Source organism: Drosophila miranda (assembly GCF_003369915.1).
Source record: "Drosophila miranda strain MSH22 chromosome Y unlocalized genomic scaffold, D.miranda_PacBio2.1 Contig_Y1_pilon, whole genome shotgun sequence".
NCBI lineage: Eukaryota > Metazoa > Arthropoda > Insecta > Diptera > Drosophilidae > Drosophila > Drosophila miranda.
In genome coordinates, this window is record NW_022881603.1 from 29,238,294 (window position 1) to 29,265,436 (window position 27,143).

At 46.5% G+C, this 27,143-nt stretch overlaps 1 protein-coding gene and 2 pseudogenes across 1 annotated transcript; 2 read left to right on the plus strand and 1 right to left on the minus strand.

The window, feature by feature from the left end:
- Positions 1-1,191: 1,191 nt before the first annotated feature.
- On the plus strand, positions 1,192-1,677 carry LOC108159353 (cytochrome c oxidase assembly factor 5). Its single transcript, XM_017292570.2, has 2 exons — positions 1,192-1,503; positions 1,576-1,677. Exons 1-2 carry the CDS (start codon positions 1,303-1,305, stop codon positions 1,615-1,617), a joined length of 243 nt encoding a protein of 80 aa, XP_017148059.2. The 5' UTR covers positions 1,192-1,302; the 3' UTR covers positions 1,618-1,677.
- Positions 1,615-5,797, minus strand: LOC117189750 (annotated as a pseudogene).
- Positions 5,793-10,850, plus strand: LOC117189751 (annotated as a pseudogene).
- The last annotated feature ends 16,293 nt before the right edge of the window (positions 10,851-27,143 follow it).

Below are 27,143 nucleotides of genomic sequence, written 5' to 3' on the forward strand. Positions count from 1 at the left end.
CTAGAGCAACGATGTTTTGGATCCAGACATCTGTGATATGTCACTGCTACAAAAATATTTCAAAACTTCGCCCCGCCCACTTCTGCCCCCACAAAGGACGAAAATCTGTGGCATCCACAATTTTAAAGATATGAGAAAACCAAAAACGTAGAGTTGTAGAGACTGACCATATCTTTAAGACTGCGGAATCTGAATTGGATCGTATTATTATTATAGCCAGCATCAAGAAAACAATTTCATTTTTTCTCGCCCTGTCTCTCTCTAACACACACGTAGCATAGCCGGCTTTGCTTAGAGTAAAACATTAGCGCCTAGATCTCAGAGACTACAAAAGCTAGAGCAACCAAATTTGGTATCCACACTCCTAATATATCGGACCGAGACGAGTTTGTTTCAAAATTTCGCCACACCCCCTTCCGCCCCCGCAAAGGACGAAAATCTGGGGATATTCAAAAATCTCAGAGACTATTAAGGCTAGAGTAACCAAATTTGGTATCCGCACTCCTGTTAGATCTTACTATAAAACGTGTATCTCAAAAATTTCGCCCCACCCCCTTCCGCCCACACAAAGGACGAAAATCTGTTGCATCCACAATATTGAGGATACGAGAAAACTAAAAACGCAGAATCATAGATAATGATCATATCTATCAGATTGCTGAATCTGGATCAGATCAGATCATTTTTATAGCCAAAAGGAACAAATCAATTTGCACTGGCTACGCAGCCCCCGACGTCACGCTCAGACTGATTTTCTGTCTCTCTCGCACGCACTCTTTGTCGTGTTGTTCAATATTAGCGGCGTCTGCCGGAGGAGAGCCATACTGACTTAGTATCGGGTATAACTGTAGAGTTGCGGTGTCCGCTGCAACTCACAACGTTCCCCCTCGTTTGTTTATGTACATATGTAAAAGGTTTTGTATGTAAATATGCAAACAGAAATTTTTCAACGAAAAATTACCATACATTTATACACAAAATTGGATAATATACCAATATACGAACAACAAATATGATTTATGTCCGATTTCTCAATAAAAATTAACAAAAATTACAATACATTAAAAAAAAAACAATATCGTTTTGTTCCAAATTTTTTGGAGCCAAAATAAGCCAATGAAATAAGCTAGAAGATTTCATATATTTTTCAAGCTAAAAAAAGCTTAAGCTTTTAGCTTAAAAAAGCTAAAATGGCAACTGTTGATGGTCTAGCAACACTGGGCCAAACACAGTTATCTCAGCTGGATTTGGTTTTGTAACTTTGAAAGAATTTAAATAAAGTTCCTCTAGCCAACGCCTAAAATGATGCGCTACGAGGGCAACGAAAAGTTGGCCGACGAAACTGCCTGTGCCGGAGTGCGTGCCGACCTGAAAATGTGCCTGTTAGAGAGCGATTACTGTCGAGTGGACCGCAAAACGCCGCGCCAGTGCCTTATTGATAACAACGTTCCGCCCGAGTGCCAGGTGCTCCGCAACACCTTCTACGAATGCAAGCGCTCCCTGGTAGGTCCTGACGTCTGACATTTGAAAGGGTGGCTTAATTTGGAACCGACTTAATTCATCTCACCATTTCAGCTGAACAACAGACAACGCTTTCGCGGACGCAAAGGCTACTGATCTTCAAACTTAATTTGATATATTTCTAAGTGTTTAAAATACAAATAATTCTACAATGGACAAATGGGACAATGGTTGAATTAGTTGCGACGCAGCCGCACGCGCGATATGCGCCATGCGTTCGGCTCCTCGTACTTGTTGTAGAGCGGTTCCAGGCGCTGGTTCTTCTTGAATTTGCTCAGCTTGGTGGGGTCCGAGAAGCGGAAGAAGGACGGGGCAACCTCCACCAGCCACTTGGGATCGATGGTGGTCACCTCGCGCATATACTCCTTGGTGGTCTGCACCAGTTCGTGATAGATCACCCACTCTGGCTGGCGATTGAACAGAGCGCTAGATGGATGAATGTCCACCACCTGCGAGTCGACCAGGGTGCGGTATCCCTCCTGTGGATCCTTTTGGCCGCATTGCGGAAAAAGCCTGAGCAGACGGCCTTCTGGATGCGCACCGAGCTCTTGCCCGCCGATACCACATCCAGCTTATGCCTATCCATGATGCCCAGCAGCTGCTTCCTCACGTCCTGCGACCGTTTGAGTGTCCGGATCTGGACAAAGTTCTCGTAGCACCAGGCATTCGAGAACTTGTTGTTCTTCCAGCTGTTGTAAACGGCCAAGAGGGTAAGATGATCGCCTGTGTAAAGAGATATTGGGTTGGGGTTAGGCATAATCCGATGTGATTGAATTGGTGGGACTTACCCTCGGCCTGGTTGAACTTGGCCTTCTTCTGATCGGCTAGGGACTGCTTGTCCTTGGGCCTGTAGAACACATTCTGGACACTCAGCATCGAGACGATGGTGAGGATCTCATCCGAGCACTGCAGAGCCACAGACATGATGAGCATCTTCGAGAGATTCGGCTCCAGGGGGAACTCGGCCATGCGCCGACCCAGCCTCGTTAGCAATCCCTCTTCATCGAGCGCGGACAGCGAATGCAACTGCTCGAGGGCCATCACCAGCGACTCCACGGGCGGGGCATCCATGAAGTCAAAGTGCAGCAGATCGTTGATACCCATCGTCTTCAGCTGGAGCACAGTGGTGGCCAGATTCGTGCGCTGAATTTCTGGGACGGGCGTGGGCAGCATCTCATCCCGGTAGGCGCGCTCCGTGTACAGACGATAGGTTTTGCCCGGACCCGTGCGTCCGGCACGGCCGGCCCTTTGCTTGGCAGCTGCCTGGGAGATGGGCGTCACCACCAGAGAGTCCATGCCAGTCTTGGAGTTGTACACCTTCTGCTTGACAAATCCTGGATCCACCACATAGAATATCCCGTCAATGATCAGCGAGGTCTCCGCAATGTTGGTGGCTATTACCACTTTGCGGCTGCCGGCGGGGGCCGGATCGAAGATGCGCGTCTGCATCTCGGAGGGAAGCGCCGAGTAGACGGGGAGTATTATCAGTTCGGGTACATCGGGTCCGAGGCTCTTCATGCGCTCGTACAGGATCTCGCAGGCCGTGTCGATTTCCTCCTGGCCGGTAAGAAAGAGCAGAATGTCGCCGGGTGGCTCACGCAGATGGATCTACATCACTGTGATCAGCGAGGCGTCCAGATAGTCTGTTTCCGGCTCTTTTGTGTACAGCACCTCCACAGGGAACGTTCGTCCGGGAATCGTAAAGATGGGAGCCTTGAAGAAATACTGCGAGAACTTCACAGCATCCAGGGTCGCGGAGGTCACGATCAGCTTCAGTTCGGGACGCTTCTGTACGGCCGTCTTCAGCAGGCCAAAGAGAACGTCCGTGTGGATGGTGCGCTCGTGGGCCTCGTCCAACATGATCACCGAGTAGGTCTTCAGCTCCGCCTCCATCAGGCACTCGCGCAGCAACATGCCGTCCGCCATGTACTTGATGATCGTCTCCGGGCTGGTGCAGTCCTCGAAACGGATGGTGTAGCCCACCTCCTGGCCCAGCCGGCAACCGTACTCCTCGGCCACTCGCTTGGCCACGGACATGGCGGCCACACCAAGCGGCTGCGTGCAACCGATCTTGCCGCGAGCAGTGAATCCGCACTCGCCCAGATACTGGGTAATCTGTGCGGTCTTGCCGGAGCCCGTCTCGCCGATGACGATCAGGATTTGATTGTCGGTGACGGCCTTGATCAGATCATCGCGCAGCTTGTATAGGGGCAGCGACTGGCGCTGCTCGACCAAGGTGAGGTCCGTCTTCTTGCCAAAGGATGACTTCTTGCCGCCAATCACGTGCTTCTTCCACTCGGGCACCTCGGCGGTGGCGGCGCCCATGCCACGCATGTTGGCCGCCAGATTGCGAGTGTCCTCCTCGGGCAGCGGATCGATCCAGTTCTTGTTGAGGTTCGTGGGCAGGGCCTCCATTTCTGGTTCGCGCTGCATTTTCTGCTCCCGCCGCTCCTTGGACAGGGCCGACTGCATCATGGCCGCCTGGGTCAACGAACCGTCGGGATTCTTGACAATTCTCACGGGCGATAGGTCGTGCAGGGCCCTGCCATGGCCCGAGAGGAATGACGGCTCTTCCTCCACAATCCCAATCTCGATGTCCGCCTCGTCGTCCTCGTCCTTGGGCAGCAGACCTGTCTCCTCGTCAAAGTCCGGCATTTCGCTCCTGTCCAGGACCCCAGAGCTAATCATCTGTTTGATTTCCCATCGCTCGGGGCTGGAGATCCTGGTAACCCGCTTCCTTGACTCGTTCTCGTCCCCGTCCAGGCTGTTGCCCTGCAGATTTAGCATGGAGGTGCTGCTGCTGAAGGGACCATCTGGATTGCGGTCCCGCAGCGAGTCATCATCCTCGGGGGTGTGCGAGAGGGGATTCAAGTCCCTGCCCGACTCCTGATCGACCTCCTTAATGGACAGCGACACTTTCTGACCCGTCAGTGACATCCCCTTGACCCTCACGGTCTGATTGCGGACCACCACTTCGGTCACGTCGGTGACCCTGCCCTCGGCTCGCAGCTGCGAGATGTGCACCAGCCCCTCCCAGCGCTTGCGCAGTCCGAAGAGCTGGACAAAGCACCCGAAGGGCACAATGTTGGCCACCTTGCCGGAGTAGATCTTGCCAGCCTCGGGATCGTCGGCCATCACTGTGCTGGGGGGCGGCATTTTCTCCTGGCGGCGATCGCCACGGTCGCCAGAGCGCGACCGACTGCGTTGTCGACGCTCGTGGCGGTCTCGAGAGCTGGACCTGCGGCGACCACGATCTCGCTCGCGATCGTCGCGGGACCTGCTTCGGCGGCGTTCCCGTTCCCGATCGCGATGCTCGCGTGATCTGCTGCTTCTGCGGCGTTCTTTGTCACGAGATCTACTCCTGCGACGCTCCCTATGCCGGTCCTCGCGTGATTTGCTCCTGCGGCGCTCCCTATTCCTATCCTCGCGAGATCTGCTCCGCTTCCGAGTATCCCTGTCCTTCTCGCGACTTCTGCCGCGTTCCCTTCGCTTGTGGGGTCGTTCTCTCGATTCCTTAATCTCTTTCTTATCATCGGTCTTGCCCTCGCCAGGCGCCAGAGCCTCAAGCTCCATCATGGCCGCGTCCACGTCACTCAGGTCTGTCTTTTTGCCAACCGAATGCTTTTCCTTGGCTTCCTCGTCCTGGCCCTCGCTCTGGCTGTATTTATCGTTGGGCAGGGCCAGGCCAGGGAACATTTTCATCAGCTGCGATTTCTTGTCATCTTTGCTGCTGCCAGAGCCGATATTCTCTTCGCTCCCGCCTCTCGGCCGACTGGGCCGCATTAAGTTGATGATGCGCTGCAGATTTTGGACGAGGGAGTCTGGAAACTCGGCGCCGTTCTCGAGCAGAGCCTTGCGGAAGGCATCGTACGATTGATTCTTGTTCTCCAAATCGATGATGAACTGGGCCAGGTCCTTGTCATTGATGCCCAAGTGATTATCGAGCTCTGTGCAGATCTTCGAGACCAGCGACAGATACTCCAATTGCTGCAGCTCCTCCATCTCAGCAGAGCATTAACGATTTCGATTTCGACTTTTGCAAACTTTTCACTGCAATTGAACGCTTTCTTTTCAAGCAAAAAAACCACAAACAAAATGCAACGCACGCCGACCTATCAGCTGTTCCTGGGCTGCACGGTTGGCAAACAGAGTTGACTTGTGCGTACAGTGGCAGCCCCATTTAAATAGTACGTGATTATTTGACCTTACGCTCGCTTTTTGATGTTTTGACTTACGTTGTAACAAACAAATCAACTAGTTATAGCTTTGTAATGTCTTCGTTCTTCGACTGTTTCAACAATTTTGTGCAAAAAGGCCGCAATGTAGAGGAGAATGTGGCTACAGAAGACAAAACGCTAGAGGGACAGCAGCCGCGGCAGTCCAGAATGAATATGACAGCGCCCATTTCTCCCACGCCCAGTAATGGTGTAAGTATATAATCGCGTACTTCGCCGATTCCATTAGATGCATGTGCGGGTACATATTTGCATGAATTCGAAGCTATACGGAAATTGCACAAATATTTGATGCTTTGGTGGGTCTCAAGCGCTGCCTGGTGCTGCCAGACCGAGCCAATAGAATCAGAGTCGAGTCCGCGGGTCCGGCATCTCTTGCCGTGGGCACGCCATATTTTACCAAACCAATTGTGAAAACACGTCGAAGTTGTGGAAGAAAAGGGATAAAAGTACCTTAAAGAAAGTGCAAAGCGAAATTTTGTGTGGGGTCGGTCTACAGTGGCTTTTGGGCGAACAGTTGTCGGGCAGTAGTTGAATTATTTCCCGTCGCAGCGAGTGCTACAGCCAAGTAGAAGAAGAAGCAGTTCGATTTGAGGCAGCGCAGCAAGTAGCACCAAAACCAACCACAATCCGCGAGACGTACAGACACGGGCAGACAACAAAATGATGAAGCAAACAGTAAACAAAAGCGGCAACAACAATCCGAAGAAGCAGCTCCAGCCGGCTCCATCCTCGATTATAACATACAGTCCCAGCAAATTCGTGACTAAAGTCGGATGTTCGGACTACATCGTCACAGAGCACACCCACACACACACACACACAATGACAGGGACGGGAGCAGCGAAAACAAATAAATCGTCGGCGGTCGGAACACCCGCGTATTATGTGGTCAGCGCTGGGTCCTTGGGCAGTGCTGCCTCGATGTCAGGAGCAATCACAATGAGTTCGCCGCCCAAGGCCCCCACAGGAACATCCGCTGCGATAAGATCCCCCACACAACCGATTCACATCAGCCCCGGACCAGTGATAATGACAACGTCGCCCTCAACGCCAACAGAGAGTGTAATGAAATCCATAGAAATCCTCTTTCCTAAATGTTCATTTCCTATATTTGTGTAATATTTGTAGTTTTCATAATCCCAGCCGCAGCGACCTTTTTTCCCTGCCACAACTAATCGCATTTCCACTCTCTCTCTCTCTCTGTCTATTGCTCTTTAGTCCAGCACCATCTCGGCCCACAGTGAATCTTCGTTTGGCGATAAAGTGGAGCACAGTTACATGCGCGATACGTCACGTGCCGAGTTGTCCAATGGCCTGGAACCGGTTCGCCACATCCTGGTTAACCATCCTCCGCAGTGCACCAGCTGCCACACATATCCGCAGCAGGACCTGGAGCCAGACCAGACCCATGCGCCACCCTACGACGAGATATCCGCCAAGGAGATGATGAACGAGTGTGCCAGGATATCCAAGTATGTGAAGAACACCAATTCCGATGATCAGGACTGGGTGGCACGCCTAAATAAGTGAGTATAAAGCTGCAGATCGAGGACGACCATTGTCTAACCCTCTCTGTTCTCCTCAGTTCTACCTGGAGCCCTATCCAAACGACGCTGTTCGAGAGGGGATGCAGCATACTCGACCAGGACCAGCTGGCGCGTCTGGCCAACGACAAGCGCCAGCACGAGGATGTCCATCGTCGTGTGAGCGTGGACAAGTCCGCATCGCGAATGCGTCGGGCTTTGGGCAGCGTTGCCTGGGATCAGCGCATCACTCAATGGCTACACACACTGCTCATGCAGTCCATGCCGCCCTCGTACATGGCCTCCTATCTGGACATGATGCAAACACTGAAAACTAAGCTGCCAACCCTAATGGACAAGCTGCTGTTCAGTCGGCCGCTCTGCAATAACCAGGAGCTGCTCGCCCCCGTCATGAAGAAGCGATGGGAGCCAACTATTCTGCCCAAGAATCGTCAATTGTCGCACAATGCCATAATGGTGGTGCTGCCAAATATGCCCGCCAGCAGCAATGTGCCTGAGCGCATGCACAAATGGTATCGCTCGCTGGCTACCATCTGCCAGGTTGTCCAGATCACCATGCCCAATACGAGTAAGAGCATCCACCTCATATGAGATTTCCTTACCATTTACCCTTTACCCCTGACGTTCCTTCCACCCGCAGACGATCGGATTGCCAATCACAATCTGGATCAGGTGGCCGAAGTCATTGTGTGCCTCACACGTGTCCGCATAAACGAGCTGCGCTCCGAGAATCCCAATCGTGGCATTATTCTTGTCGGCTTCAATGCCGGCGCATCCCTGGCCCTTCAGGTGGCCCTCTCGGAGAGCCTGGCGTGTGTCGTTTGCATGGGCTTCGCCTACAACACATTGCGTGGTCCTCGTGGCTCTCCCGATGACCGCATCCTGGACATCAAGACGCCCATTCTGTTTGTGATTGGCCAGAACTCGGCACGGAGCAGCCAGGAGGAATTGGAGTCGCTGCGCGAGCGTATGCAATCGGAGTCCTCGCTGGTGGTCGTCGGCAGTGCGGACGATGTCCTGCGTGTGCCCAAGAGCAAGAGACGAATCGAGGGCGTCACCCAGTCGATGGTGGATGCCATGGTGGTGGTAAGTCGGGCACCGAAGGCTGTGCAAATCTACTCTCATTGGTTTATTCCGCTTGCAGGACGAAATCTATGAGTTTGTGAACAGAACGCTGATGGATCCTCCGGGTCCGCGTGTACCCATGGCCCTGCACAAACAAGGCACACAGCGCAACCAGAACAGGCTGCATCAGCAGCACGCCCTGTGCTTCGAGAAGGGAGGAGCCCAGCAGAATCGCAAGCGCAAAGTGGAGGTTGGATTGGACGAGAGCGTAATGCCGAACACCAAAAGCAAGTTTGTGCCGCACAGTGAGTACCCTCGAGTTCTGATCATCTATCCCACTACCAATCCCTCCCCCGCATGTACAACTCAACTCAAACCAATCCAAATCAAATCATAAATCCCCAAATCAACAATCAAAACCTCCACTATCTCAAACAGTCCGCAGGCCGAAGGCACCGCGCCTCGTTGATCCATTTGCTCCCAAGCGAAAGGGTAAAACCATGCAAAGTGCAAACAGCATGCCCTGTTTATTTTTGATCCGCAACCCTATTTCACCGACTAACAGTTGTACCCCCCCCAGTTGGAAGACCTCGTACACGCCCACTGCCGAATGCAGCCACTCCAGCTGGTTCTGGCATTCAAAACAACAACAATAACAACAACAACAACAAAGGTGCTCTCAGCGTATACACACTAAATCAATCCATTGAATACCTACTAGATGATAGCATGGACAGCGATGATACTGCATCTGCATCAGGTGGATCCGTGGCAGGAGTAGGAGTAGCTGCTGGAGTGGCTGCTGGCGCAGGCAACCCCAAGGTGACCACGTCCGTGGCAGGGGCATTTGATATGGCCTACAAATCGCAACCGACGACGGTTAACCTGGCAGCTGGCACCAAAATCAAGATGATACCCTCCAGCCAATTTGTGCAGATCAAATCCCTGACGCCGCAAAATAAACTGATCAATTATACGGTGAACAAGCCCTCCACAACGGGCACCATTGGCAGCATTGTGAAGACTCTAGGGGCCCTGCCTCGGGCGGGCAACAGTACTTTACTCTCAAGAATTCGACGGGACAGACAACGAAATTTGTGGCTACCTCCTCGCCAGCAGGAGCAGCAGGAGCGACCCCGCCGCAGCAAAAGTATACGGTGTTCAAGAATGCCAGTGGCATGACCATGCTGCAGTTGAACAAGAATCAGTTAACCGGTGTGGACATGTCGAGCATCATTGATATGCCAATTATGTTTGCCGACAATGAGGGGAACATACCCGAAGGGGAGAAGGATCCGAAGATAGGTGAGAGTATGGGCTTTTGGATGTACGCTCTTGCGGTCGGCTCTAACCAGAAGATTCTAATCCACAGTGCCAGCCACACCCGGTCGCAATCCCAACAGCAAGAGTCCAATCATCATCAGTCAGAAGATCATAAAGGAGGCCAATGCCTCCAAGACAATGCCGTCAAGCAGCACACCCGTCACCAGCAAGGTAGGCAACAATATCGTTCTCAACAAGGGAATCCAGCAGCTGTTCACCACCTCGCCGAGCGGAGCCACCACCACAATTGTTGGCCAAAACAAGGTGGTCTATCTCAATCGGAATCAAATGAAGCCAATAAGCAATATAGTGACAACTAGCCAACGCGTGCCCGTACGTATTCTCAGCAGCACTCCGAAGAGTGCCACACCCAGCGGCAGCACAGGCAGTCCGCTTCTGTTGGACACCTCCTCGGGATCCCTAGTGTCTAGTGTCAAGGCGTCGCCCATGCCCTCGGGCACACTCCGCCACACGGGCATCATTAGCGTAGGCAACAAGACGTATCCACAGTTCCAGATGATCAACAGTGGCAGCCCAGGGACGCAGCCCAAGGTCACAACAGTGGGCGCAGACGGCAAGATGTCCATTGGGAATGTGTGCATCAAGTCTGGCACAGGGATCAGGCAGGTCCCCGTTCTGATGATGGCGAACCGTGCGGCCGGATCGTCCCCAGCATCCACTACTACTGGCGGCGCTGCCGTCCGCCGTGTCGTCAACATAGCCTCTGTCTCCAAGCTGAGTTCTGGCCAGGCCTCCGCCGATTCGAAGGTCGTCAAGCTGCAGCCACCTACAAAGCAGAATCAGAAGTAAGAATCGCAGATATAGAGGGAATCATACAATTTATAAATTTATATGTAAGCCAGGATCGGATCCCCAATCATTTTTAAAGAGAGTTTTAAATTTGAATTAATCTTTTCAGCCCCCATCCCGTGTAGATTGTTGCAAAATGTTATTTAAATCGAAATAAAATTTCCCATAAGATTCAGCTAATATTTCATTCTGTAATGCATATGTACACATGTATAGATGTACATTTACTGTATAGAATAAAGATGTATATATGTAGGTTCTTTTGGGACATTTTACTTGTGCGTATCGAGTCTTGAGCAGAACACTGACAGATTCATTAAGAAAATAAAAACTTGCCGCTTATCAAAAATTCCGTGAAAATCTGTAAAGAGTCAAGTGTCATTTCATGCATTTGCAGACCTCTGCATATTCCTGAGCTTGCTTTTTGGTTTCTTTATTCATGGCTCGACATTATGTACCTTATGTTCCTGTCCCCTTGATCTCCTACAGAGAGAGAGAGAGAAAGAGAGCACAGGAAGCGCTGGCGGCGTGAGAAAATTATTATCCAATCACCGAAAATTCCATGGAAGTTGAAAAACGTTTTTCCGTTCTGTCCTTAAAGTGCGTTCGTATAAAACCTCAGCCACTGCACTGCCAAAGGAAGACGACAGAACGACGGGCGGGCGCTGACGTTATGTAAGCACGTGTGTTCACACGACCACAGCCAGCGGCTGTCCAACTATAGCATTTTTACTGCTCTAAAGAGAACTGGGAAATCCTTCAGTTCAATCATCAATAATTAACTTTCTAAAATATATTCCCTTGATTGCTGGCCTCAGAAGGGCTAACTTAATTTTTTGGCCACTCGGCAAATTCTCGATCGAGTCGAGGCGAAAAAACCCAGAGAACAGAGAACAGAGGAGAGCAGAGCCTGGATTGCAACTGGAACTGGGGAGTGTTTCTGAGATTTTGTTTTATTAGCTTTTTCATTCGTAGTGGCATATATTTAATTACATTTTATGTACAGTTTGACGACATATATATATACAGTTTTGAATAAATCTTTTTTTGTGTGGCGTCAAGGGTAATGGCGACTGGATCGACTTCTGCGGACTTCAGTATCGCGCCGAAGTTGATCAGCAACGGATCATTCGTAGGATATAGACCAAATAAAGCCTAAATCAGTGCAGTGTTAACCGAAAGAGTCTGTACGATTGATAGAAAAAGGAAGGAAGTGAGATGCAACGTTTTTCTCCACTTTGATCCGAGGGAAAATCCATAAAAGTTTTGAATGTAAAGTGAATTAATATCCAAATTAATTATCCAAAGAAATTCAGGCTATTCTCTTGGACATTTTCCCAGCTCAGCTGCTTACGCAATTGGAAAATGATGTGGAGTGGAGGAAGAGCCCAGGCCGATTCCCAGAGTCTCCGATCCGTAAATCGCCAAATGCCAAGACGCATATCGAATCTGATTTAAAAATGTCTTCAACTGCTGCTGGTGGCGGGCTCTGGCCTGTTTATAGTTTTGGTGCGACGGTCTTAATTCGCGGCAATTTGTTGGACCAGAAACCCACTGGGCCGGCGGGCAAGGCAGCAGACAGCAGCCAGCAGCCAGCAGCAGCAGCAGCATTCGGTTGCCACATGGCAGCGGAACGGTCCTGTCCTGGCCGCCTGGCCCCATGTGCGTTTCGGTGATTACTATTTTTTCTGTTTAACCTAATTTTCTGGCAAGTTTGTTGCACATTCGCCATAATTCGTTCAACAGCAGAGGCCTGTGTCTGTCTTTGGCCAACTTGATGGCCGCAATGCCGTTGAAGATTTATTCTCCAATTGTCCAACTGTTGGATTACTTCACAGAGGATCTTCGGTTTAAAGTTCGGCACAGGCACAGCTTAAAGTACAGTCTGTGTAGTAGAGACTTCTTTAAAACAAATATACAATTGATTCTCCAAATTCTGTTTCTCATTATCCTCGCATTTAGTGGCTGTTCATATTCGACGCAGAGTTCTGGTAAAACTTGAACATATAATCGCCAGAACAGAACTATTTCGTTCGTAGGGAAACTCAAATATTTTGGGAATGACTTTGTTAAGACCTTAAAAGAAAAGTCTAGACATTTGCGAGTTGAGTTGTAAATTCAAACTAAATTTTATTCTTAAAATCAGAGCCTTATATGTGATTTGACAATGAGGTAGGAGGTACAATTTGGTAGTCTATAATTATCGTTAGACCTACGCAGAGGATACACTTTACTGAGGGTGTCTATTTGAGTACATGCTTACATTAGTTTTATTTTAGGACCGTATTTGTTAAGTGTTTTCTCCACTTGTGTTTTGTTGTCGTATTAATGGGTTACAGATCTCTGTTTACACCCGTGCAGTCATAACTTGTCTACTTGTAATGTGCCAGAAATTCATATTCGTGGAGGTGTGAGATTGTATGTACGGATGGAGGTTGTACATACTTTTTTTGACGGTCAGACACCAATAGTATAGCAGGATTTCGGAACGTGTACCTCTAGCCATGCTCTAACTAGCTCGCCGGAATGTCGTGGGATCTTTCCTACTCTCCTATCTGCTATACGAACACATTCGCAAAGATGTTTTAGGTACACTTGATTTAATGTTCAAAAGGAACTCTACAAAAGAAATCAAAAAGAAAAGAATGTGAATTTTAACTAACTGGTTAATCCACTCGACAAATAGTCAGGCTATATTCCGTCGCTCTTGGGGAACTCAGATGACTTTGACCCCTTCTCTACCCTCCCTACCTTTAGTATGCCGTTTAATCGACAGCATAACCCTAATCGAGCGCATCTCTATTTGATCATCGGACTTCCTCAGGCTCTACTCAGGACAAACACGAAAGGTTTAATGTTCCATTATTATCTACTAATTATTATTTAATAATTCAAAATTTAAGGGTTTGGACTTCATGGTTTTCCAGATAAGTATAAACTTAGCATAAAGTAATTAAATAAAGAAGGAGGAAATAGTAGCAAGTTATTCCTAGTTATATGTATGTATGTATATAGGACTTATGTGTAGAGAATATGGCGTAAAAGAAATTAAATTGGAAAGAAGAGAAAAATATGATAATTATATAACTAGAAGGCAAACGTGAAAGAAAAATTAGTAGCCGATCCGCTTTAAATTATGGCACGGATATAGTTGTTTTATATACCGGAATAGAAGTTTTATAAGACAGATATATATTTCGAAAATACTCGAGAATTCCGTTTAAGGAAGTTTCGTAACTCACTCATACTTTATACGAATTATCCGGCGTGTCCGTTGAGCTCAAGGGGCGACGTAGGAACATATTCTGAGGAAGGGAGAAAAATTATGAATATACAGGTCTTCACTTCTAATTCGGATGAAACACCGATTTTCTTTCCATTTCCATACCCGTACGACGACGATTTGCCACTCAACGGCTGATCTTAAAAAAAAATGTGGTTTTCATTTGCGCTAATTTCTAATTATGGGTAATTATATACATTATTGGTTTTTTTCTTTTTAAATCTATACAATACAAAAATAGTTAGTGCGTAGCCTAATCTTTAATAAATGGAAAATCTCATGACGAGCCTCAAAACTAATACTTTGGTACATTTTCACACGACGACTATTAAACGGCAGTGTGGATCGCCGCAGAATAATGTTTTATTTTCACAGTTTGAGAGCCACTCCACACACTGCGAAGAACTACATGCGAAAGCCTTAGCCGCGCGCTTAATTCATAAGCGAGAAGGGTGACGAGTGCGGCATATTAGTTTCTCCGAATTCGCAAGAAAACCATTCTTCTCGTCTTACTCCAAAATGTACTTCAGCTCAAGTATGCATCCACATAACTTCGGGTTTCACTCTAGTATATCTTCGGACGGCTCTTTCTGGTTTATTTGGTTGAAGTTATCGTTGGTTTATGTAGATGCTGGTTCCTGGGAAATCCGAGGTCTTTCCCAGATCTACTAAGAAATCGATGGACTGACGACCTCGTTCTTGGAGGGGGGTCAATTGGTTTTTCTTTCCCAGTGTCGAACGTAGTAAGATTTCCAGCCCTATGATACGAGACTGTTAAAGCTGTGTCACTATTGTAAGGTCCAAATACCTTTTATTTTTCTTAATCCAAAAGGAATAATGCAGTCCACCAGAACTTCAATTTACTTGGCACGTGTTTGATTGCACAACGTTTTCAAATTCACTTGGATATATATATTTGTATAAAAAGGCACATCCGAATTCGCACAGCTTCACTATAGCAATGATCTAGCCAGAAGTTCTATTACTTACATTAGCCCTTACGATCGGAACTTTACCTTCCACAACCAACGGGGTTGTACGATTTTAGACAAAGCTTACACCTTGCTTCCCTAGATAACGGAGTAATCGTACGATGCTAAGCAAAGCTTACACTTAGCTTCCACGACTAACGGAGTAATCGTATGATTTCTAGTAAAGCTTTAAAACATAACTCCCACAGATCCACGCTGCTTCTCTAAATTAGACATTAAGCTCTTCAATGGAAGCTTTAACTACTGCTCTCTTGTAATTGATCTCTTATCTTGTTTTGTAAAGAGAAGAGTTAATGTTAAACGCGAGGGCCGTACTTCCCAAGCTGTTCTCTGAAGTTCTAGAGTCACAACTGGCCACTACACCACAGTTGAGGAAGCGCTAGTTTTAACTGGCGAAGCCTAAACGGAAAAGGGACAGTTGCCTAGTGTTTCACTTGTATGTCTTTGAGGTGAAATATTCCTAAGTTTCTACCCTGTTCGTTCTTCAGTTGATAATAGGATGAGACAACTCGTCTAGATACAACGGCTGAAATAAAAACTGGCGCTAACTTTGCATTGAACTTTTTAATAGCATTGCTTTGGCAGAAATTGCGGGCAAGTACTGGCTCTCCAACCTTAAACTCTACTTTTCGACAGCGTAGATTATATCGCCTAGAATTTTGTTCATGTGACTCTTTCACCTTTTTCTTTGCCGATTCGCGAATAATTTGTAGTGCTTCCGGATAACTAATGCGGCTATCCTCCGATAAGAGTCTTAGGCGGCGAAGCAACTCACAGTCTTTGCCATTCAGAATCATATTTTGTCCAAAGGTTAGGAAATAGGGCGAGTACCCGGTGCTTTGGTGAATGTTGGATCTGAGAGCAGCACTGATTTCCGGTAATTTAGTATCCCAAGTGGAATGATCCCGGCTTATGTAAGCTCTTATAGCTGCTAACACCGATCTATTGAGTCTCTCACTGGCATTCGCCTGTGGTGAATATATCGCCGTACGAATATGTTGTATCCCAAATCGGGTTAGAAAAGCCTGAAAGGCTCCAGAAACGAATTGAGATCCGTTATCTGTTAATACCACCTCGGGGACTCCAAATGTACAGAACAAATAATTTTCGAGGTAATCGCACACCCGATTGGAAGTAAACACCCTAAGGGGGCATAGGAAATGAAATTTTGTGAAGTGATCTACGATAATAAGTAAACCAATATGCCCTTTCTTGGATCGGGGATATGGAGCCAGCAAATCCATATAAAGCTTTTGAAACGGACGATCAGACACCATTGGTTTTCCCATGGGTGGTTTCAACACGGTGTTCGGGTGTTTGGTGTGACGACACACTTCACAATGAGTTAAATAATCACGTATTTGCTTGTTCATTTTTGGCCAAAACAAATATCTTTTAATCTTTTCGATGGTTTTCCCTACTCCACTGTGAGCGGCATTGGGCGGATCATGGGCCCGCGAAATTGCACCTTGGGTGAGTTCCCTAGGAATCCATAATTTCCAAGATAGATTATCTACAGCATTATTTCCCTGATCAGGTTCGGTTCTTTTGTAGACAAAATCATTGAGAATCTTCAAGTCTGGTAATTTGTCTTGCTTAGCGCGAATATTATCAATTAAGGTCATATATTCTGGTGATTTAAATTCTGCGGCAGATAGATCAACTATCGGACCCTGCTCTTCCATTTCAGAAACAGTAATTTCCTCTTTACGCGCTAGGGCATCCGCTACCACGTTTAGTGAGCCCTTCCGGTGCGTTATCTCAAAAGAGAATCCCTGTAGTTTTATGGCCCATCGAGCTAATCTACCAGACAACTCCTTCTGACGCATAAGCCATTGTAATGAGGCATGATCGGTTATCACCTCGAATGCCTGACCTTCTACATAAGCACGAAACTTTTTAATTCCCTTTATCACCGCTAAACATTCTAATTCCGTGACTGAGTAGTTTTTCTGAGCTTTAGATAGCTTCTCGGACATGAATGCTACGGGTAATTCTTCTCCTTCTTCGTTTTTCTGAGCTAACACACAACCAATTCCTACAGTACTAGCATCACATAACAGCAAAAAGGGTTTTGAGAAATCAGGAGTAGACAAAATGGGAGCTGACGTCAAGCACTGTTTAAGTTTTTCAAATGCCTGATTGGCCAAAGGGTTCCACGCATACGCTTTCGGTTTCTTAAATAGTTCTGTGAGGGCGCAACTTACCGTTGCATAATTGTCGACGAAACGACGGTACCACCCAGCAAGACCAAGGAATCGTCGCAATTGTTTTACAGTCTTGGGAACGGGGAATTCTTTAATAGCTTCAATTTTACTCGGATCCGTCTTAACCTGTCCGTATCCAATGATGAACCTCAGATACTTAATCTCACGCATGCAAAAGTGCGACTTGGCAATGTTTATCGTAAGATTAGCCTTTCGTAGGTGTACTGCAACTTCTCTCAGTAACATTAAATGGGATTCGAAATCGTCTGATAAAATTAGTAAGTCATCGAGGTAAACAAACACTCTCGTACGCAAGTTAGCAGGTATTACCTTATCCATTAAACGACAGAGGGTTTGTGAGGCATTGGTTAGACCAAAAGGCATAACTTTGTATTGATACAGCGGTCGGTTAGGTATGGTAAACGCGGTGTATTGGCGTGAAGACTCCTCTAGGGGAATTTGCCAATAAGCATGCTTCATATCGAGTCCCGTTATATATTTGGCAGGTGGCAATCGACTGAGTATCCCATCTATATGGGGAAGGGGGTATGCATCTTTTCGGGTATATTTGTTGATCTCTCGAGAATCAAGGCATAACCTATTCTTGTTCCCTTTCTTTACTAGGACGCAATGGCTACTCCATGGACTATTTGAAGGTTCTATCACGCCCAGCTTAATCATCTTCTCTACTTCTTCGAACATCACTTTCTCTTTCGCGGGGGAAATGGGCCAATGTCTTTGTTTGACGGGTACTTCGGCATTGATTACCATAGAATGTTGTATTAGGTGTGTACGACCTAGTCCGTCGCATTCATATGACGGGAAGGTTCTTATTACCGCCTCTAATTGGTTCCTTTGTTCTTCATTTAGGGAATGCATTTTAGGCGTTTCCTTCATAATCGTGTCGTCTCTATTCTCCAAACAGCTCACAGTTCCTTCTCGGGTCAATAATTGGGATAGAAGACCGAAATCTTTCCAAAAGTCAACTCCTAGATAAACATCTTGCTTTTAATCTGGTATGATAAAGAACTCTACTTCCTTAACTATTTTACGGAATTCAATCGGAACCACCAATTTGGACACTACGGTACAAGCTTCGTTGCTGGCAGTGCGTATGGTTCCCAAACACTGCTGAGACTAAACGATTTCGAACAGATTGGACCTTTTTCCAGAACGCTCGTCTCCGGACCGTCGATCGTTTCGGCTTAACTATCAATTTAAACCACGTATTCACATTTTCTGAATCTAACTCTTTGCTCTCCATCGTTTGAGTCGCTACATCTATACCTGTACAAATTTGGTGTAGTATCATATCCGGTTTTACGTCAACTACCCATTCGGAAAGCCCTCTTAAGGTAGTTGGTTTACTTTCGTTTAGTTGCTGTTCTTGGTCGGATGTACTGACTGGGCTCCGGTCGGTAAATCCCGTTTCAAGTTTTTGCTGGGTTACATTTGACGCATCGAGGTTTATAAATATCCTTAGCACCACATACATAGCAGAAAATTCGCCTTTCTCCTAAACAATCATCAAAACGATGCCCTTCCTGGTCGCAGTTCCAGCATACTAGTTTCTTACGATAAATCTGCGAAACGTCTTCTTCCTCCATATCTTCATTGTCCGTAAGTATTTCTGCTACATTCGGTTTGCTGAATTTACCTCGTGGAAAAGGGTTATGGTTGTCTTTACAGAAGTTTTCATGCTTGCGAACTTCTTCTCTCAGGCCAGTTCGATCGCTGATTTTGAGATGCAAGAGTTCATATCTGAGGGCCGTTTTTGCGTTACGTTTTAAAATGTCTACTAACTTATTATACCCGATACTCAAAATGAGTGCATCAATAGCCGAGTCGATTGAGCCCTGTCTGTCTGTCCGTCTGCCCGTCCGTCCGTCCGTCCCCTTCAGCGCCTAGTGCTCAAAGACTATAAGAGCTAGAGCAACGATGTTTTGGATCCAGACTTCTGTGATATGTCACTGCTACAAAAATATTTCAAAACTTCGCCCCGCCCACTTCCGCCCCCACAAAGGACGAAAATCTGTGGCATCTACATTTTTAAAGATAGTATACAACTAAAAACGCAGAATCGTAGAAGATGACTATATCTTCTAGAGTGCAAAATCTGAACCAGATCGTATAGTTATTATAGCCAGAATCAAGAAAACAATTTCATTCTTTCTCGCTCTGTCTCTCTCTAACACACAGGTTTCATGGTCGGTTTTGCCAATTGCAAAATATGAGTTCAAGGACCTCAGAACCTATAAGAGGCAGAGCAACCAAATTTGGTATCCACACTCCTGTGATATCGGACCTTGACCGTTTCGTGTCCAAATTTCGCCACACCCCCTTCCGCCCACGCAAAGGACGAAAGTCTGGGGCATTTTCTCAAAGACTATTAAGGCTAGAGTAACCAAATTTGGTATCCGCACTTCTGTTAGATCTCACTATAAAACGTATATCTCAGAATTTCGCCCCACCCCCTTCCGCCCCCACAAAGGACGAAAATCTGTTGCATCCACAATATTGCACATTCGAGAAAACTAAAAACGCAGAATCATAGATAATGACCATATCTATCAGATTGCTGAATCTGGGTCAGATCGGATCATTTTTGTAGCCAAAAGCAAGAAATCAATTTGCAGTGGCCACGCAGACCCCGACGTCACGCTCAGACTGATTTTCTGTCTCTCTCGCACGCACTCTTTGTCGTGTCGTTCAATATTAGCGGCGTCTGCCGGAGAGAGCCATACTGACTTAGTATCGGGTATAACTGTAGAGTTGCGGTGTCCGCAGCAACTCACAACGTTCCACCTCGTTTTCGCTAACCTCGTGTGAGAGCCTGGACACTAATTCTTCGACGGCCGTCTGGTAATCGTCAAACGATTCACCCTCTCTCTGACGGCGTTTTCTAATCAACTCCCACAAGTCGAAATCATCTTTAGCATCATCGAATCGTTGTCTAAACGAGGCAGAAAAAGTTTGCCAAGAAAACTGTGGGTTCTTTCTATGGAAGTTCCAAAACCAATCGCTGGCTTTAGACGAGAAAAGCAGATGCATATTGTCACAGAGTAATTCGTAATCGTTATTTAAAGTGGAGGATGTAAGTGAACGAACCCTGTACAGGAATTCGTCGACGTGCATAGCGTCTTTGGATCCGTCAAACTTTAGTCGCCAACTGGCTAAGATATTAGCGGCCTTCCCAGGAGCTATTCCCTGTTAGAGACATTTGGACGTGGTTATCCCCTTTCCCTTCCATTTTCTGAAGACAACGAGTTTCCTGTTATATTAGGCTCGTGATTTTGCCTTGTCGCTTGCACAGGCGTGCTATCTGAAGCAATAGTCATCCTACCTAATTGTCCGCGTAGATTTTCTTCGATCAAATTCTTAACGAATGAACTTAGCTCCACCATCATATCTTTCTGATCACCTTTTATCAGGGCTTGTATAACCTCAAGGGTTCTTTCCGGCATATCTCCTTCGCCCGACCTATGGCTGATACTGCCCAAAGAATTATCCCGAAATTGTTGAGACTGCAACCTAGTATGCATCCCTCTGCGCGATGTAGTTCCCCGTCCCTGTTTAGGACTAGCCCCTCTTGACTTTTGATGTCCTCTCTCTGAAGCGTTTGACTCCGGGTTGGATCGCCCTTCTAACGGCACTATACCCGAACCCATGTCGGGTGGTAATTCGGCTGCTAGAGTATTCTCATCAAACGAAAGTTCCTCCGGATTCAACTCCGCCCTACATACGGGGCAATTTCTGTTATTTTTCACGAATTCTTTCATGCAAGTATCATGATACCGGTGCCCACAAGACGCAGTACATATTAGTTGACTTCTTCTTATGGCTTCTTGACATATACCACAGATCTGGGCGTCCACGTCACCCGACGCCTTGCCCCCTGGGGTACGTTGTACTGGTGACATGTTAAGGTAACCCAGTAATACGAGTTCTGATCACTAAACGTGGAAATCCCTAATTATAGGACCAAAGCTTCAATAAATTCTACAAAATTTTCCTAAATACCCAATATTTGTCCTTTTCGAGCTTGACTCCGTCCGATATACGCTTTCTCTTGTCGCCGGAATATAACCTCAATGAAATCTAAATTGGTCTATGGTATGTTTATGTGGTCAGTAACCTTGGCAATGGCTAATTTCCAAATCTATATCTAGAAAATTAGACTTCCGAAAGCCATCGATACTCTTCCCTCATAAACTCTTTTGGGGTTATCCTATTATAATTTGGCCGACCTATCCGCCTTTGTGATTAGCTGTCGTATATTCGCAAATTAATTCTGGTAACAAAAAAAACTATCAGTTTCCATCCCTTGCTACCTGGCGGATTCTATTTGGTAAGGTATTCCGAAACTCAGAATCTTAAACCCAAAATTCCATCAATATCCTCCGTTACAGTAGTTGGACGGGAAGTATTAATTTTAATGTGGAATTTAAAATTGCAACGAGCAAAGTTTTTGGGGGTTTTAACCAGTAGTAACACGTACTCTGGCCCCACGTTGGGCGCCAATCTATGTAATGTGCCAGAAATTCATATTCGTAGAGGTGTGAGATTGTATGTACGGATGGAGGTTGTACATACTTTTTTTGACGGTCAGACACCAATAGTATAGCAGGATTTCGGAACGTGTACCTCTAGCTATGCTCTAACTAGCTCGCCGGAATGTCGTGGGATCTTTCCTACTCTCCTATCTGCTATACGAACACATTCGCAAAGAAGTTTTAGGTACACTTGATTTAATGTTCAAAAGGAACTCTACAAAAGAAATCAAAAAGAAAAGAATGTGAATTTTAACTAACTGGTTAATCGACTACCGACAAATAGTCAGGCTATATTCCGTCGCTCTTGGGGAACTCAGATGACTTTGACCCCTTCTCTACCCTCCCTACCTTTAGTATGCCGTTTAATCGACAGCATAACCCTAATCGAGCGCATCTCTATTTGATCATCGGACTTCCTCAGGCTCTACTCAGGACAAACTCGAAAGGTCTAATGTTCCATTATTATCTACTAATTATTATTTAATAATTCAAAATTTAAGGGTTTGGACTTCATGGTTTTCCAGATAAGTATAAACTAAGCATAAAGTAATTAAATAAAGAAGGAGGAAATAGTAGCAAGTTATTCCTAGTTATATGTATATATGTATATAGGACTTATGTGTAGAGAATATGGCGTAAAAGAAATTAAATTGGAAAGAAGAGAAAAATATGATAATTATATAACTGTTTGGAGCAGAACCCAGCCGATTAGCTGCTTGCCAAATAGCACCTAATTCTTGGCCCTCAGCCGCTTATTTTGTTTGTTACTTATGTCTATGTCACTCATTTGTTTGTTAAAGCTTTGCGCTTGCTTGCCCTGCTAAACGCTCTCTGCCAGCTCGCTCTTCGCTATCTCCGCTTTGCGTCTGCCTACCGACGTCGGCCGAGCGAAGCGGCGCTTAGCGATCGGAGCGGCAATGTAAAGGGCAGGCAAGCCACACTTGCAATTTGGATGTCACGCATTAAAGAACATATCGTAATTTTATTTCTGCGCCGAGTTTTATTTAATTCGAAATAATTAGTCGGCCGATTGGGGATAAAAAACATTATCTCCACATAAAATTTGGTGACCCCGACGTGATCTCTGAGTTGCAGTGTCAATTAATAATCATTCGCGATCGACATTCGTTAGCCCTAGCAAATTTTCGGCGGTTAAGCACAATTCGGTGCTAAAACACACTTACATACACCTACATACACGCATTGCTGGCTATTAATTTCTCTGTCGCGACAATTCGGTCAGTGCAGTGCGGTAGGCAGTGCAGCGAACTCACTAATACACACAAGCGGAGTACAAAGCGGAATCGGACAGCTCGCACAGCCGCACAGCTAAAGGCATTAGCTGTAATCCCTTTGCTTTCGGTTCCCACGTTTATACGTATACAGGGTGTCTTTTTCGGTCGTGTTGAGTGACTCTTTTAAAACCTCAACATGGCAGCACCTGAGCCTACCAATGTCGCGAACGCAGCAATGCCGAGTGATGTAGATTTCTACAAGCACAAGGCCGAGTCCATTGCGCGCCAACTAAAGGCCATGGATCGCTTTCTCACCAAGGAAGAGCTTGCCGAGTTAGATGAGGCAGAACTTCAAGCTCGCTTAGAGCAGATCGAGCGAATGAATGCGGATTTCGATGCCGCTCAAACGAGCCTTGAAAGGCTGGATTTCCTGCAGTTAGCCCATGATGCCCGGCTGGACTTTTCGAATGTTTATGTCAAGGTTAGGTACAGGCTGTCGCGGGAGTTGATGGCTGCTCGCACGGTAAATGTTGCCAATTCAACGGCTCGGCATACTCTCGAGGGGAATTCGTCGTTGTTCGCCTATAATAGTATAGGCCGTTCTCGAATGCCCGAGTTGCAGCTTCCGCGATTCGGGGGGAACTACATGGATTGGCCAGAGTTCCACTCAATGTTCTCGACAATGGTGCACAAAGACCATCGTATACCAATCATCGAAAAATTCCAATATCTTCGTGGATGTCTAGATGGTGCTGCGCTGGATACGATTCGTTCTTTGGAACTTTCTGAGGAGAATTACGACAAGGCGTTGAATTTGCTAATGTTGCGATTCGATAATAAACTGTTACATTTTCAGGCACACGTCAAGGCTATTTTCGGGCTGCAAGGGGTGGAGAAGGGCTCAGCTATCGGCTTGCGCGCGCTCAGCGACAAAATCAATTCGCACTTGCGTGCACTTCAGACCTTGGCGACCCCGCAGGAGATTTCGGATGGGTTGCTGATCTTCATCATAGGCACGAAACTGGACCACAAAACAAAGGAGAAATGGGAAGAGAACTTGCCGACGTCAGGATTGCCTCGGTGGTCAAGCATGGCCTCATTTTTGGAAGCGAGATGTCGGATGCTGGAGAATTTGGGATCAGCCATGGCAACAAGTCCTAGTCAACAGGTGGGAGAAGACAAACCTGTCACCCTTATCACCTCCAGTAACGACCATCCTAACCCCATATGTAACCATTGCAATTCCTCCGAGCATTACATATCTAGATGTCAGGCATTCCTGAATCTCTCTGCGTTTGAACGATACAAAGAAGCAAAGAAGAGCCGCTTGTGTTTGAACTGCCTCAACAAAGGCCATGAATTGCAGAGGTGCAGGTCAGGACTTTGCAGGCATTGCCAGGCCAAACATCACACGCTACTCCACATTCCATCGGGAACTGGTGCTTCATCTTCCTCTTCACCGGCCGAGGAATCGATCTAGCAAGAGGCCGCGACTGTGCTTCTAGCAAGCGGGTGTTCCAGCCCTCCCCCCTCGATCCAGAAATCTCAGCCTAGCCAGAACGTGTTGCTACCTACTGCCCTCGTCCATGTAACAGATCGTTATGGAGCACTTATCCCATGTCGTGCCATTTTGGATTCTGCATCACAGGCAAACTTTGTAACATCTAGACTTGCTGATCAGTTGCAGTTGGATCATCGCTCGTCTTATGTTCACATCTCTGGAATCGGAGATTCCATTCTACCTTCGAGCAAGTCTGTACATATAGTTGTACAATCCCAGGACGCAAGATATCGAGCTTCCTTCGCTGCAATTGCCACCAACTCAATTACGGAAATGCAGCCTAACTTCGGCGTAGACGCAAAGGATTGGCCAATGCCGAATAATCTAAAACTAGCTGATCCTAATTTCTCCAAGCCCCAACGTATCGATCTGTTGATAGGTTCTGGTTTGTTCTTCGATTTAATGTGCGTCGGACAGATTCGACTATCAGCCCAATTGCCAACATTGCAGGAGACAAAACTTGGTTGGATAGTATCAGGAAGCATTGATAGCTCGGAGAATAAGCGTGCAGCTTTAACCGCTTTTGAAAATTCCTCGTGCATCTCTATTGACGATTTTCGACCCACAACGCTGGAGTACCAAAACTTAGAGCAGCAATGCAGGAAGCAGCTGCTCGAGTGCCAGGTGCAAGTGGAAAAACTGCGATCGGAGAATCAGGAACTGCAGCGCGAACTTTTCCATATATTAAAAACCTACATATCCACGCCAAATGAAATTCAACTTTCAACAGTTTCTACATTGCCAAATTTCCTGCCATTCTATGCAGTTACAGAGGTTCCCGATGATCAAGACGTAATCACGACAAGCCGCCTTCGTAAAGAAGCACCGATTGCTGCGTTCGACGATCATCCCAGCGCAGCCGCCAGCTGCGCCCAAGCAAGCAACTTCAAGAGGGCCGTTGGAAAAATAGCGGTTCTGCCCCTTCAGGATGGATCTGTTGAAAGCCTTTGCCTTCCAACGGGGGGTGAATGTTCGGAGCAGAACCCAGCCGATTAGCTGCTTGCCAAATAGCACCTAATTCTTGGCCCTCATCCGCTTATTTTGTTTGTTACTTATGTCTATGTCACTCATTTGATTGTTAAAGCTTTGCGGTTGCTTGCCCTGCTAAACGCTCTCTGCCAGCTCGCTCTTCGCTATCTCCGCTTTGCGTCTGCCTACCGACGTCGGCCGAGCGAAGCTGCGCTTAGCGATCGGAGCGGCAATGTAAAGGGCAGGCAAGCCACACTTGCAATTTGGATGTCACGCATTAAAGAACATATCGTAATTTTATTTCTGCGCCGAGTTTTATTTAATTCGAAATAATTAGTCGGCCGATTGGGGATAAAAAACATTATCTCCACAATAACTATGAGGCAAACGTGAAAGAAAAATTAGTAGCCGATCCGCTTTAAATTATGGCACGGATATAGTTGTTTTATATACCGGAATAGAAGTTTTATAAGACAGATATATATTTCGAAAATACTCGAGAATTCCGTTTAAGGAAGTTTCGTAACTCACTCATACTTTATACGAATTATCCGGCGTGTCCGTTGAGCTCAAGGGGCGACGTAGGAACATATTCTGAGGAAGGGAGATAAATTATGAATATACAGGTCTTCACTTCTAATTCGGATGAAACACCGATTTTCTTTCCATTTCCATACCCGTACGACGACGATTTGCCACTCAACGGCTGATCTTAAAAAAAAATGAGGTTTTCATTTGCGCTAATTTCTAATTATGGGTAATTATATACATTATTGGTTTTTTATACCCGATACTCAAAATGAGTATTGGGGTATATTAGATTTGTGGTAAAAGTGGATGTGTGTAACGTCCAGAAGGAATCGTTTCCGACCCCATAAAGTATATATATTCTTGATCAGCATCAATAGCCGAGTCGATTGAGCCCTGTCTGTCTGTCCGTCCGTCCGTCTGTCCGTCTGTCCGTCCGTCCGTCTGTCCGTCTGCCTAGTGCTCAAAGACTATAAGAGCTAGAGCAACGATGTTTCGGATCCAGACTTCTGTGATATGTCACTGCTACAAAAATATTTCAAAACTTCGCCCCGCCCACTTCCGCCCCCACAAAGGACGAAAATCTGTGGCATCCACCATTTTAAAGATATGAGAAAACCAAAAACGTAGAGTTGTAGAGAATGACCATATCTTTAAGACTGCGGAATCTGAATTTGATCGTATTATTATTATAGCCAGCATCAAGAAAACAATTTCATTTTTTCTCGCCCTGTCTCTCTCTAACACACACGTAGCATAGGCGGCTTTGCTTAGAGTAAAACATTAGCGCCTAGATCTCAGAGACTACAAAAGCTAGAGCAACCAAATTTGGTATCCACACTCCTAATATATCGGACCGAGACGAGTTTGTTTCAAAATTTCGCCACACCCCCTTCCGCCCCCGCAAAGGACAAAAATCTGGGGATATTCAAAAATCTCAGAGACTATTAAGGCTAGACTAACCAAGTTTGGTATCCGCTCTCCTGTTAGATCTTACTATAAAACGTGTATCTCAAAATTTCCCCCCACCCCCTTCCGCCCACACAAAAGACGAAAATCTGTTGCATCCACAATATTGCAAGTTGGAGAAAACTAAAAACGCAGAATCATAGATAATGACCATATCTATCAGATTGTTGAGTCTGGATCAGATCAGATCGTTTTTATAGCCAATAGGAACAAATCAATTTGCAGTGGCTACGCAGCGCCCGACGTCACGCTCAGACTGATTTTCTGTCTCTCTCGCACGCACTCTTTGTCGTGTCGTTTAATATTAGCGGCGTCTGCCGGAGGAGAGCCATACTGACTAAGTAT

What these genes read in the sequence shown, in the direction of transcription:
- LOC108159353 (XM_017292570.2), top strand. Translation starts at nt 1,303, where the DNA reads ATGATGCGCTACGAGGGCAACGAAAAGTTGGCCGACGAAACTGCCTGT. An exon ending in ACGAATGCAAGCGCTCCCTG is followed by an intron (nt 1,504 to 1,575) that starts GTAGGTCCTGAC and finishes TCACCATTTCAG; the next exon opens with CTGAACAACAGACAACGCTT.